At 45.3% G+C, this 13,491-nt stretch overlaps 1 protein-coding gene across 20 annotated transcripts in view; it reads left to right on the forward strand.

The window, feature by feature from the left end:
* Nucleotides 1-9,077, forward strand: part of EIF4G3 (eukaryotic translation initiation factor 4 gamma 3) — a 76,599-nt gene extending 67,522 nt beyond the window's left edge. For all 20 annotated transcript variants that reach the window (XM_061600795.1, XM_061600797.1, XM_061600784.1 and 17 more), the window contains 11 exons: nt 740-857; nt 1,258-1,481; nt 1,904-2,019; nt 2,303-2,475; nt 2,633-2,758; nt 3,612-3,693; nt 4,295-4,393; nt 4,562-4,708; nt 6,039-6,120; nt 7,342-7,488; nt 8,008-9,077. In XM_061600795.1, the coding sequence (XP_061456779.1) occupies nt 740-857; nt 1,258-1,481; nt 1,904-2,019; nt 2,303-2,475; nt 2,633-2,758; nt 3,612-3,693; nt 4,295-4,393; nt 4,562-4,708; nt 6,039-6,120; nt 7,342-7,488; nt 8,008-8,189 (1,496 nt within the window). In that variant the 3' untranslated portion in view covers nt 8,190-9,077. The remainder of the gene's footprint in view (nt 1-739; nt 858-1,257; nt 1,482-1,903; nt 2,020-2,302; nt 2,476-2,632; nt 2,759-3,611; nt 3,694-4,294; nt 4,394-4,561; nt 4,709-6,038; nt 6,121-7,341; nt 7,489-8,007) is intronic.
* The last annotated feature ends 4,414 nt before the right edge of the window (nt 9,078-13,491 follow it).

Genomic DNA, 13,491 nt, shown 5'->3' on the forward strand with positions numbered 1-13,491 from the left:
AACGCCACGTTCTGTACTTGCTTGGGATTGTGGAGTACATGCGGCACTCTTGCAGTCTTGCTTGATTTAAGTGCACTTGTTGGCACTCTTCCTGGCTTTATGTCTCTCATGGCAGACTCCCAAGAGTTTGTGTTTTTACATTTTTTAAAATTACTTCTATCTTACTTTCTATTTATCACGGATAATTCAAATTTGTTTATAAATTTAAAAAATAAAAACACTAAAAAGTGGTGAATAAATGCAAAATACACAACAGCAGCAAGAAAATAAAAATACAAGCTGCTTCTTAGAAGGAGAAAAAAGCCACAGTGGTCTACAACAGACCACACTACAGCCAGGAACAGATCAAGATCTAAGAATGCAGAATCCAGCTAGCCAATTGTTTGGAGCTTGAAATAGCGCAGTGTCAGGGCTTGGTGAAACTGTCTCAGGAGTGCATAACAACTCTGGCACCGCTACTGGAAAGCCTTCATTCAGTAGTGGTGCCTGGGATAAGATCTCAGAGCAAAGAGAAGGAGGTGATCCTTGAGACACCCAGGCCATTAAGGGCTTTTGTAGCTCTGACCATGTCTCCAAAACTCAGGCTCAATATAAACTTTGTCTGTTCTGAAGGATGAAAGATTCCCACCTGCCAGAATGGCATCTGCTCACCACGGTTACGTAGCATTTTTGGGCTCTGACAGGTGCATTTCCTGGAACTCTTGAGACAGCTGTCACTCTCCCCAACATCCTCTTGCAGATTCCTTACGACCAAGTGCCACTAGTTTGAACCGATTCTCTGCACTGCAGCCTCCCGTATCGTCCGTGTCTGCCTCAGCCACATCCACAGAGTTGGACTCTCGCAGGGCCTTAACTAGGTAAATCTTGGGCAGCCCACTGCTGCTGCTTCCCCCATTTGCATGTGTGTGTGTTTTTTTTTTAATTAATTGCCTCACAGGAGGTGCTCAATGAGTGGTCTTAACCTTCCCGACTGATTAAGCTAAATTTGTGGATCCTCAGTGCCTGCGTATACGTATGAGTTACCAGCTCAAGCGCTTGGGGACCATCCATGTGATGTAATTGTGTAGTGTTAAGAGCAAGGAGCTAATTGCCTTTCTGATAAAGCTCTTTCTGTTTGTAGCACTTGGTACCTGTGTTTTCTGTCACTTGGAAACTCAGCAGTGTGTGTGTACACATGCTCATGCTAATTGGCATAGAGCTGAGCGGGGGATGTGAGAGAGTGAGAAATATTGCTGTGAAGTGTCTTTCCTCCCGCAGTCGGGGCAGCACAGGCCGGGAGAAGAACGACAAGCTGCTCCCCTCTTCGGCTTCCCGTCCAAACATCTTCTTGCGGGTCAGCAGCAGCAAAGAGCAGCTCTTGGACAACCAAGCACAGGAGGATCAGCGGAGGGAGATGCTGGAGGCCGTCAAGCAGTTAACAGGGGGCCTGGAAGCTGACCGAACCAGCACTGAGGCAGAGAGGAACAAAGCCAAGGAAACAGGTGAGCTTTTCCCCCCCTCCAAGCCAGGGCTTGTGAGCTCTGGGGCGCCCTTGCTGCTGGCTGCGCAGAAACATTTTATGGGTGGCTTGTTTGGCGCTGGTTTGTGCCCTTTGGAGCTCGTAGCTCCTGTGCATCATTTCACCCCCATTCATCTGAGTTGCCTCTTGTGAGGCAAAACGCTGGTGTTCCAGCGTAGGATGTTCTCCTTGGAATAGAGCACCCCAGCATTCAAGTGTGCCTAGCTGCTTGTTGGGCTTACAAATGATGGCAGGGCACAACAAAAGTGGAATTGTGTAGGCAAGAAAGCCTTTCTGGCTTGGGGGAGACTCAGGTGATCATTCATACCCCAATGCAATGGAGAAAGCTTCTATGACTCCTGTCTGTTTCTGTCTCTGCCCTCCCCCTTTCAACTGTCTTAACAGCCAAGTCTGAAATTTCCACATCCCCTGCCCAAGAAAAGCCTGCGTTGTCAGAAGAAGAAATAGAGAGAAAGTGCAAATCTATCATTGATGAATTTTTGCACATTAACGATTATAAGGTAAGGAGAGCTGCCGCCCATTGTGCAGATGAGTGTTGCCATTTTCCCTCTGGGGTCGAAGTGTTTGAACTCCACCTTCTCTGAGGTCTGGCTTTGTGGCAGATATACCAGATCTTGCGGTATCAGCACAGAGAGCAAGAAAGGCCTTTCCTAAGTGCAGCTTGCTGGAGGTTAGCTGGGGAGGTTTTGCACGGAAAATCTGTCTCTTTGCCCTAGCGCTGTATGCACAGACAACAGACAACCCAACACTGGTACACTCCTCCTCTTTGTGTTGTCTGAACAGGAAGCGATGCAGTGCGTGGAGGAGTTGAGCGTTCCGGGGATGCTGCCTGTGTTTGTGCAAGTGGGAGTGGAATCCACCCTTGAGAGGAGTCAGATCACCAGAGACCACATGGGCCAGTTGCTATATCAGCTGGTGCAGTCGGAGACACTAAGCAAGCAGGACTTCTTCAAGGGGTTGGTAGTCTGCCAGGGAAAGACGCAAGATCTCTGGGTATTTTTTCTTTCTTTCATGGGTGCTAATAACAGACTCTTAACATTTGGGCTGAATACAGACAGTGCCCAACCGTCTCCCAGATGGGATGCGCTTTGAACGACTTGCTTTCTTCCTTAGATTTGCAGATACCTTGGAGATGGCAGACGATATGGCTATTGATATCCCTCACATCTGGTTATACCTGGCTGAATTGGTGACACCCATATTGAAAGAAGGAGGAATCTCTATGAGAGAACTTCTTACGTAAGCAGCACTCTTTCTCCATCAGCTGTGGGGTGATGCTTGTACTAGCTGCTGTTGGAACTCCTTCAGTCGATGATTCAAGAGAGCCACAGTCTGCTGCAGGGGTCTGTGGCAGGCCTGCTCTTCCTTGCAAGCTGTCTTAATGTTCCTGCCATTAGGCCAGGGATGGGGAACCTTTTTCTGCCATGGGCCAGATCTAGATCCGCCCAACCCCTTGCAGTCCAAATATGAGAGGTGGGCGTGGTTCACCATCTTTCAATCACAAAGACTTCAGGGGATGAGCTTCCCCAGAAGCGCACTCCAGAATCATGAAAGGATTAGCGTTTAATCTCCTGAAACTGAGTTCTTTCCTCTCCATCTTAGAAGGGGTTTCAGTGCAAACCCCTTTGTTGACCTGGAGCAAGGTGCGTGCCCCCAGCCCAGCTGTTGGGCACGGGGAGCAGAATGTGCCTTGCTGTAGCAAAGGGATGCATGGAGTTCATTTTAACAGCCCAATTGTTCCTTTGGAGCCATGCTAGTACTGGCCCCACACCTGACATAACGTATGATCTCAGGTGAGGAGCAGGTAAGCATAGTTGGCCAGGAGGAGCTGGGTGGATCGGATTGAATGGCTGGCAGGCCGGAGGCTCCCCACCCCTGCCTTAAGGACTGAACTGGGAAGAGGAGGGCAGCTCCCAAACCTCACCTGCCTTTTACTCTCTGCAGCCCTGGTAGCAAGTTTTTTTTATGTGGCAGAAGATTCAGGTGGTGCTTAGCGAAGTCCAGGGCCTCACCACTTCCATGGTGGTCCTCCACAAATGTGCCAGTTGCCTGGGAGGTAGCAAAGTTTACACTTGTTTCTCTCCTGTTGCAGAGAATTTAGCAAACCCTTACTTCCTGGGGGAAGAGCTGGCGTCTTGCTTTCCGAAATCTTGCACCTTCTATGCAAACAAATGGTAAGTGTGGCAGGCCATTTGCAGATCTATCTCTCTTTTTCTGTGTGTGCGTGCGTGCGTGAAGCATGTGCGAGCTTGCGCATGTGTAAAAGGTATCTGTGGTATAATGGGAAAGGTCCGGAAGCCTGCCTTCTGTGCCCAGGACCTCCAGGTCAGTGAGTTGCATTAATGTTTTGCCCCAAGCACTTTTGAAGTCTGCCTGGGTTGACCCCGAACAGGAACCCCACAGGGCAGCCTGTTCTGAAGGAGCTTGGAATTCAGATGCGTTCCCGGTTAATGTTTGAACCTGAGCGAGTCTCCAAAATGTGTTTTCTCGGCCTTCAGCAAGCAGGTTTGGACCAAAGACCCTTGACTTAAGAGAGGGTGACACTTTTTCAGCCCCACGGATTGTGCTCAATCCCATCGATTGATTCCATGGCATTGTTGTATCGAGCCATCCTGTGAAAATGTTGCATTCATTGGCTGTAATAATTCGCACCCAGCCAGAATTTTTTTTTTCCTCCAAAGAACTATCACGATGGGATCAGAGGTTGCTTCAAGCATCACTGCTGCAGCTTGTTCGGGTCTCCCTTTGACATTCCAAATTACTTTTGTGTTCTAGAGCCATAAGAAAGTGGCAGCCTTATGGAGGGAGGCTGGCCTCAGTTGGAAAGACTTCTTACCTGAAGAGGAGGATGTCCACACCTTTCTCATGGAACAGGTGAGTTGGGGGCCAGAGCAGGGCTGTGTATTTGGACCAATCTCCCCTTCATGGTGTTCTTTGGGGGGGGGGGGACTCATTCCTTTCATGTCATGTTGGAATTTCTCAGAGTCTCATTTAAGTAAAAAAAAGGATTAAGCCATTGCTTCTTTCCTTGTAACGCTTCAGAAGTTGGACTTCACAGAGACGGATAGCTCCAGTTCCTCAGAAGCACTTTCAAAGAAAGAACACTCTGCTGAAGATTTGAACAAACAGTTGGAAAAACTCATTATTGAGGACAAGGCGAACGACGAGCAGATTTTTGATTGGGTAGAGGTATAAAGTCCATGCCAACTTTTGCCAGTGCACTATAAGTCAACACATTTATTCATCCCATGTGTCACAGTTCCTGCAACCTCCCCGTTACTGTGAACTGCGGCCTTGGAAGAGCATCTGTTAGGAGTGGGCTCTTACATGGCTCTCCATTCTTCCAGAATCGCAGCGCTGGGTGTGTTTTCACCACAGTCACCTCTCTCCGCGTTGCTCTCCTGACCCTCACGTTGTCTGCTTTCAACAGAGTCTGGTTTAGCCCCTGGGGATTGCCTCTTGTCACCAGGACAACATTTTGCTAACTTGAGCATAAGCTGTTTGCGAGCTTGAGCATGGCCTGGAGGGTGGGGAGAGGATGAGTTGTAGGGCTAGAGAGAGAAATCCTTGCTTTTACAGCTGCAGAGTGAGTGTTTTGATCCATTGCACCGAGTGCCGTCCCAGAATACCTTTTTTGTGTGACTCTCCAATAGCAGACTCCACTCCTGTTGCATAAACAGTGCAGTGGAAAGCAGGGGGTTATATATTATTTATTTATTTATTTTATTTTTATTTAATTTCTTTTATAAACCGCCCATAGCCAGTGGCTCCCTGGGCGGTGTACAACATACAATAATACAATAAGTCAGCAAAAATCACTAGATATAAAATACAAATGCACTAAATAATATTTAAGATAACTAAGACATTAGAGCATTAAAATACATAAAAGTATATTAAAATGTATTAAAATGTCTGGGAGAATAGAAAGGTTTTAGCCTGGCGCCGAAAGGATAACAACGTAGGCGCCAGGCGTAGCTCCTCGGGGAGACTGTTCCACAATTCGGGGGCCACCACAGAAAAGGCCCTGGATCTTGTCATTACCCTCCGAGCTTCTTGATGACTCGGTACTCGGAGGAGGGCCTTAGATGTTGAACAAAGTGTACGGGTAGGTTCATAGTGGGAGAGGCGTTCCATCAGGTATTGCGGGCCCACACCATGTAAGGCTTTATAGGTGAATACCAGCACCTTGAATCTGGCCCGGAAACAAATCGGCAGCCAGTGCAAACGGGCCAGAACAGGTGTAATATGTGAGGACCGATTGGTCCTCGTCAGTAATCTGGCTGCTGCGTTTTGCACTAGCTGCAGCTTCCGAACCGTCTTCAAGAGCAGCCCCACGTAGAGTGCATTACAGTAATCCAATCTAGAGGTCACGAGCATGAACAACTTCTCCTGCTCCTGGCAGCTCTTTGAGAGAGCTGATCCTGGTGGGAAGCAGTTTAATGAGTGAGCTCTTCGACTAAGGTGCAGTTGTGCAGTCAGTGTGCCTTTGACTTCCTGCAAATGCTCTTGATTTCAGGCAAATCTAGACGAAAGCCAGATGAGTTCACCTACATTCCTTAGAGCTTTAATGACAGCAGTTTGTAAAGCCGCTATTATAGGTGAGTAACATGCATTCAAGATTTTTAGGCATGAAGCATTTGTGTAACTGCTCTAGGTTTTTTACGTGGATTTGAATTCCTTCCTACGGTCTCTTTTCAAGCTTTCCCTGTGGATGAAATCTGTCTCCTGAATGTGAATGGTTCCCAAATAACAATGGCACAGATATAGAGCAGTTGGAACAGGCCACATTAGTGGAGGAAGAACTTCCTTCCATCCCAGAGATCTATTTTTCTTTGGGTCCAGTCCATCTCATTTTGAATCGTATTATGGGTGGAGGAGGGGGAAATCTCCTGCCATCTAACCATTTTTACCAGTCGTTCTATATATCCTGATTTGTTTTGGTGGAAAACATCGTGCTGATTTTTCTAATAGCAGTTCTTGGTTTTGATGGGAGTGCAGAGAGACCGTGGGATTTCAGCCTATGGTTGCATGGGTTTTGGGGAGGGGGGAGGGGCTATAGTGGTGAGAGTGTTGCCTTTCTTGCTTTCCACTTTCTGTGAATGAAATCTCTTGGTGAAGCTGGCATCACTGTGTAGCTGAATGGAGATTTATTTAGTTGGGTAAACAACATGCTTGTGGCCATTTCAGAAGCTGAATAAAGCTGCAAGGAGAGAAGAGAACTTCTAATACACATGAACCTCTCTGTAAGGATTACATCTTAGGCTTGGGTTTGGCCTGTGCCCCTTCAAAGTCTTCAGGGCTCCTCCATCAAATGTAAATTCCCTGCATATAGAAAACTACCATGTCAAGGAGAAGGGTTCTAGCTTTGCTTTCATTCTGCATTGCTAGCTTTCTGTATGCAGAGATACTGCGGGGGGGGGAATGAGGGAGCATTCCATGATGAGAGCCCCACTCCAGCAGTCTAAAGAGGTGCAGCCCAGTGAGGGTCAAGCCTACATTTTTTAGATCCAGGAGCATTTAGATATGTATTCCTGCTCCTATTTTTTTTCATGCTGAAAATTGCAGGGGAGCAGGAAGAGAGGACTATCTTTCTCTCAAAGCTCTTTCTAATTTCTGTAAGATGAGCTGCTGAAATACGCCTTTTCAATTGCATAAGAAGCCCATACTTTAAAGAGTGTTCCATTTCTTCTGCTACCATTTTCTTCCTAAATTGATCTTTTGTCTACATGCAGACAAGGTATAGACAAAACTTGCCTGCTTTCCTCTTGCTTGCCTAGCCTTTAACCAAATACTAATCTTGAGTTTCTTCTCTTTAATAGCGGACAGTTCTAGCTTGCGAGTGGACACTGCTGTTATCAAGCAGAGAGTGCCGATCTTAGTTAAGTACCTAGACTCGGACACAGAGAAGGAACTACAAGCACTTTACGCACTACAAGCATCAATAGTAAAACTTGATCAGCCTCCTAGTAAGTGTCTTGCATGTTCTGTGGGTCTGGGTTGTCTTAAGTGTTTGGCCTCTTGAATTGGACTTGTGGGAAATGGGGCAGAAGATGCCTTGGAGCTGTACAGGGCATTATGGCGGCCATATGTGTACCCAAAAGCCAATTCAGAACAGGATTCCTTTGTTGGCAGCACTTTGGTTCTGCTCGGTATGATGACTAACTTAGGTCTTCTCTGAGTAAAAGTGGGCTGCTGAATGTAGCCCCTAGACAGCCGCTGTCTCACCTGGAAGAGCCTCCAGAGAGCTCTCTCGGCCGTAGGTGGCAATGATACTTGTGCTTTGTTGACTCCCCTGATGGGGAAGCACTGAAAGGTCAACCTGAGTAACTTTTATGAAATTTAAGTGAAGGAGTGCGGTTGAGGTTTTGCATGCTGCAATTCCCATTTTCAGCAGAACTCTTTGGTCGTGCCTCTTTCTGCTTTGACTCCCGGTGGTGAAATGCTGTCTAAGGGTTGTTCATCGCTTCCTTTCCTCTCCCCTGCAGATTTGTTACGGATGTTTTTTGATTGCCTGTACGATGAGGAGGTGATATCAGAGGATGCCTTCTACAAGTGGGAAGGCAGCAAAGACCCAGCAGAACAGAACGGGAAAGGCGTAGCATTAAAATCAGTCACGGCATTCTTTACGTGGCTACGAGAAGCCGAAGAAGAGTCAGAGGATAATTAAAACTGATTACAAAAAAAAGCCCTAAAAAAAACCTTAAAAAAATAACTATTTTTTTTAAAAAAAGTTTCACGTCTTCGCCAATCACAGTGCAGCAAGGCCAATTCTCGCGCAGAAACCCCCCCTTACCCCACATGTGCACGAGTGGGAGAGGAAAAAATAAATATAAACGCAAAGGCGATCATGGAGGACAAAAAGTACTTGGAAAATTCAAGTCCACTTCAAACCTGAGGGCAGGAGCACTAAACCAAAATACAGCTATTTATAGAAAATATTTTGTTTTAATGTTTTTCCTTTTTAAACAAGGACTCCTACTTTAGAAAGAAACAAATCTGTTTTGACAAAAAAGTGAGAACTTAATTTATTATTTTAAGAACTGCAAATGGCAGTGTAATTTTTAAATTTGCAGTTTCTGTAACAAATTGTATAATAGACAAAAAAAGCAGAGAAATAAATTTCCCTACCTTTCAGATCACCTCAGTTTTGTTTCAAAGTACGATAGCTGTGTATTAAATTTTAAAAGGAGTTGGGAATGACCTAGATGAGGGAGATGAACTTTTAGGAGAAGTCCACCAGATTTTTCTGCCTGCCTCTCAGCTTGCTTCCAAAATTCAAACACCACCACAAAGCAACAAAGTGTAACCGAAGGAACCGCGTTTGAGAAAATGGCTGTGGACCAGACTGCTTGGGAAATGACTCGTTCAAAGCAAACAGTGCTATCCTGGAAGAAAAAGAAAAAGTACTAGTGATACTTTCAGAACCTTTAGAGCAACTTTAAGGCTTGTAAATACATAGAACAAATATTTAAAAAAAGAAATTGACTCGATACTATTTCTTTTCACTTTCAAAATATAAAGAACAAAATAAAGACAAACCTTGCAAGTTTAAAAAGCACAGAAAAGTGGCTTCTCTTTTGACGGCAACTTGAATGTGCCCGGCCCCTCAAGCAGTGGGCTGCCTCCCTTGGAGAGAGGGAGATTAAAGTTCCAGATCTGACCTCTCTGTTCAGCTTGTGCGTCCCAAATGTATCTGTCTAGAGGGGGTGAGGGGGTAGAGTTACAGAGGTAAATAAAGAGGAGGTCGGACACTCTGAGGAAGATTCTGTTGCAGTTGAATTTCCTGTATATAAGCAGGCAGTGGTGCATTTCACTGCTCTTTCCATCCTGTCAGTAGTCTGCTAAGGTGTGCTTAAAGAGGGGTCACTATGCATGCAGGTTATTTGCGAGCATTGTCCTTTTCAGTGGCTTGTTAATTCTCTTACGCCTCCCCCGGGAGTACCGCCACTCTGTGCCTTGCTTTTTTATTTTCCTCTTCAGAGGTGACAGTAATGTATGTACGCAGTCAATGGTTCATAGCACCAGAATCTGTACGCAAGAGTTTTACCCAGTTGTGGGGAGGGTGCTGTTGTCTGCGCATCCCAAGACACCTCCATGAAGCACTGCCATATGGAGACAGTTCTGCGTGAGGTGGTGCGCCATCTCTCTCAGCTCCCAGGGATAACCACCTGCTGGCTCTCACTGGGATGGCTCATCTGCTCTTAATGATCTACCCATCAGGATGCATTTTGCAATGGCTTCATTGAAGACTGGATGGTTGTACGCTGTGATTCCAAGCAAAAATGGCAAAATAACACTCGTTTTACTTAGCTTGTTAAGGGGTTGCTGTGTTTGCATGCGATCACTGAGAACTGGAACTGTGCCTTAGCATAGATTGGGCTGGAGAGGGTGATCAGGGCAATTCCCTCCTCGTCTGCAAGGGCAGGCTTACCCAGAACATGCCTCAAAGCAAGTCTGGCTGAGGGGAATGGGTTTCAGGAGAATTCTGTGTTGGGTGACTACAGAGGGTCTTCTCTCATTATATATATGTTTTTCCCTGTTTGTCTTTTAAACCATTTGGTGCAAGAATGTTGAATGTTTCTGGCCCCACCTTCATGCAAGGTGTAGTCACCATGCCAAGGGTGCCTGCCTTTCCATAGGATGAAAATCCTATTGCAGCAGCATAAAGAAACATTACTAGATCTTTCATATGGACAATGAGTATAATTCAAATTGATTGTTGTTGAAACTAGTAGTAACTGAAAAGGAATGTTTTCACCGGTAACATCATCAAGCTCCCTTTAATATTCACAGCGTTGTTAGAGAGCGAACAGGTGCCTGCCTCACTCCCACACTTACTGTTCCAGTAAATCTGGCAACCATGTACTGCCTGACATTGGCAGGTGTTCTCATGGTAAAGTCAATGGAGGTAAGAGGAACTAGACACTCTTACTCTGAAAGGCATAATTGTTTAACCTGTTACTATTCAAGGGAGCTCCTGGTCAGCATAGCCCAGAGGAGACTCCAGAGCAACAACAGCGTCTGGAATAGAGTGCTGTCTCTCAGGCTGTGCAGAACTTAGTTACTTTCTTGGGTTGAAATATCCCTGTTAGGAAGCTACATCAGCAATTGGAATAATATCCAGCTAAAAGCTTGCAACAATCATTGCAAAATATTTATTTAAGTCAGTTCAGCAGTGTACTGATTTTTTTAGAGAAGTATTAATTACTAAGTATGACAAGGTAATTATCCTGAGAGTTATATGTAGTTTCTGATCTTGCTAGAGCTTTGAAGCCATGATAATCTCAGTAGTATTATTTCATACACATCTTTGGTTGAGGGGGTTTTTTTACATTCCAACTGCAAAGGTACTCTGTTACGGACTGCTGTTCTGTGCTGCATTCCAAGACTACAGAATTGTGCCCACTGGCTAAGAGTTGGGGAGCATGGCTCAGGAAATTGTATACAAAGTGAACTGAGATAAATGTTCCTTTTTGTTGGAAGAGATGCTCCACTCAGACCCAGCATGACTGTGAACAGTTAGCCTTTGCTTGTAATTCTGTATATTATGTGGCATTCATTTTCCCCATCAGTAGATTTGGAAACAATTCGCTTGTAAGCATGTTGCTTGGATATTACAGGCAAAATTTCATTTTACTAGAAATCTATGGCTGTATGTCCGAGGAGCTACTACGCCCTAGTTCTAAACCCATTCCATAGATGCACAAGGCAAGGCCTGCGTACAGAAATAAGCCTTAGTTGAAACTAACGTGCGTGTTTTTGGGGAGGAGGGGGTTCTGCTTCATAAGCGGTAAGCCTTGTCTGCCTGCTTCCAGTGAAAGACTCCCAGGACTGATCAAGCAATCTGGACCCCAAAACGATGTCATTTGATAGTCTGTGATGTTAAGTACACTCCTGTGCTGTTCAGTCGATCCCAAAGTTGACTCTGCACCTGGGGAAGAGATGCAGCTCAACAGCAGAGCACCTGCGTTGTGTACAAAGGGCCCCAGCTTTATTCCCTGGCAGCATCTCCAGGTAGGATTGAGCAACACCCTCTCTCTGAAACCCCAGAGCGACTGCCAGTCAGTGTAGGGTAGGCTAGGCAATACTGAGCTAGGTAGAGCAAGGGCCTTTTCTGTAGCATAAGGCAGATTCCCATGTTCCATATTTAGAACTTCATGTTTCCGAAGCAATTGCATTTCTGGTTCAAGACTTGCAAGGCCCTCAGTGGTGTCAGTGCAGCTAAAGCGGTTGGTTTCCCACATGGTCAGGCTTGCTTCAGGACCCTGGCTTGACTGGCCAAGGCAGCTTCCTCGCATGCAAAAGAGTATTACAGGCATGTGGCTATTCATGTATAAACGAGAAGCTAGAAATGGTGCCTGCGGTTCTTGCTGTGATAGGATTTAAGTAAGCCACAGCTACGTTCAAACACTTACAGCTGTTCATTTAGGGGTGTTTTAGAAGTTGACAGAGTTGACTTAGTTGACATGGCAGTGACTTAACATACCTCCCACCATTTTGTTTTAAGCGTTTTCAGGCCAAAGGAAAGCTGGTCTGGAGGAAACAAGAATTGAGAGAGGGAACTGAACAGAGTATATAGAATTGCAGGCCAAATGCTACCAACACTGGCTGGCTAAAGCCTGCATTTCTGAGGTTTGGCTTAGCAAAAATGACCTGGGGAGGGGGCTTTGGGGTCAGTAAGGTTCCTGGGTTTCCTTTTTTTAATGGTTCTGCAAGAAACTTGTTTGACCCAATGGCACGGAAGTCAACAGGACCATCATGAACATCTGGGCCTTATCCCCCGCCCCCAAAGAAATCCCACTGTGCCTAGCATTCTGGACTAACTCTTCATTTTTATAATTTATTTATAAATACATTTGTATACCGCTATTTCGTTAAAACACTTCAAAGAGGTTTACAAGTTAAGAAAAGCAACAACCATACAATAAAAACATTAAAAATACAAAGGAAACAAAAGGTCAACTTGCAAAAAGACATACTCTTAATTTACCTGCATAAGCTTGGCGGTTTTCAGCAGGCATTTAAAAGTTAAAACAGAAGGTGCCTTCATTACTATGAAGATGAAAGCAGAAGCTGCTTCCTTTACAAATCTTGCTGGAAACAGGCAGAGCTGATCTTGTGCACTGAACCGCGATGAGAAACCTTTTGGCTTGCCCGATGATGTGAACTCCCAACCCCCAGCAGGCCCAGCCAGCATTCTCCAAAGGTCAGGATGATAGGAGGTGCAGTTCAGCAACTTTGGGAGGGCCACAGATTTTATGAAGGAGTCAGACGGCATTTCTACATGTACGGAAGGGGGAATGATCCAAAGCGTTTGCAGAGTTTTAGCAAAACTAGCACTATGGAGAAGTAGTAATGAGAAAAGTTGGGCATTCCTTTTTGGCTAACAAAATCACAGGTTGTCATAAGTTTACTTAGACCAGACACATTGAACTCATTTAGACCTAATTTGGTTGTGCTCATTAATTTAAATGGGTATACTCTTGAGTATTATTAGCACTGGATACTTCTCCATGTTCGCAGGATATCTGGCTAGGCTTTTCCCATGATGTGTGTTTACATTTCCTGCCTTGGCTGAAGCAAGGGTGACAGTGACAGGTGCCATCTTGAGCAGAAGTTGGAGATTTTGTATTTTTGGGGGAGCCTTTTTAATGCAGATTTATTTATCTATTCTGCAGAAGATGCAGAAATGGACAGCCAAAAGGATCAGGGTGGCTGGACCAACTCGCCTAGGAAGGAAAGCTACATTTTGGGCTATTTTGTTTAGAAAAATGACGTATGAGGGAAATTAAGGAGGTGTATAAAATTAGGCATGTGGTGAAGAAAGTGGATAGAGAGAGTTTTTTTGCCTTGTAATAGCAGAATCCAGAAAACTGGAACTGGTACTTTTTGCTCCCTCAAGATGTGGCGGTGGCCACCGACTTGGATGGCTTTAAAAGAGGATTAGACAAATTCAAGGAGGAGGCGGC

The sequence above is a fragment of the Rhineura floridana genome, chromosome 18 (assembly GCF_030035675.1).
Source record: "Rhineura floridana isolate rRhiFlo1 chromosome 18, rRhiFlo1.hap2, whole genome shotgun sequence".
In the NCBI taxonomy this organism is placed as follows: domain Eukaryota; kingdom Metazoa; phylum Chordata; class Lepidosauria; order Squamata; family Rhineuridae; genus Rhineura; species Rhineura floridana.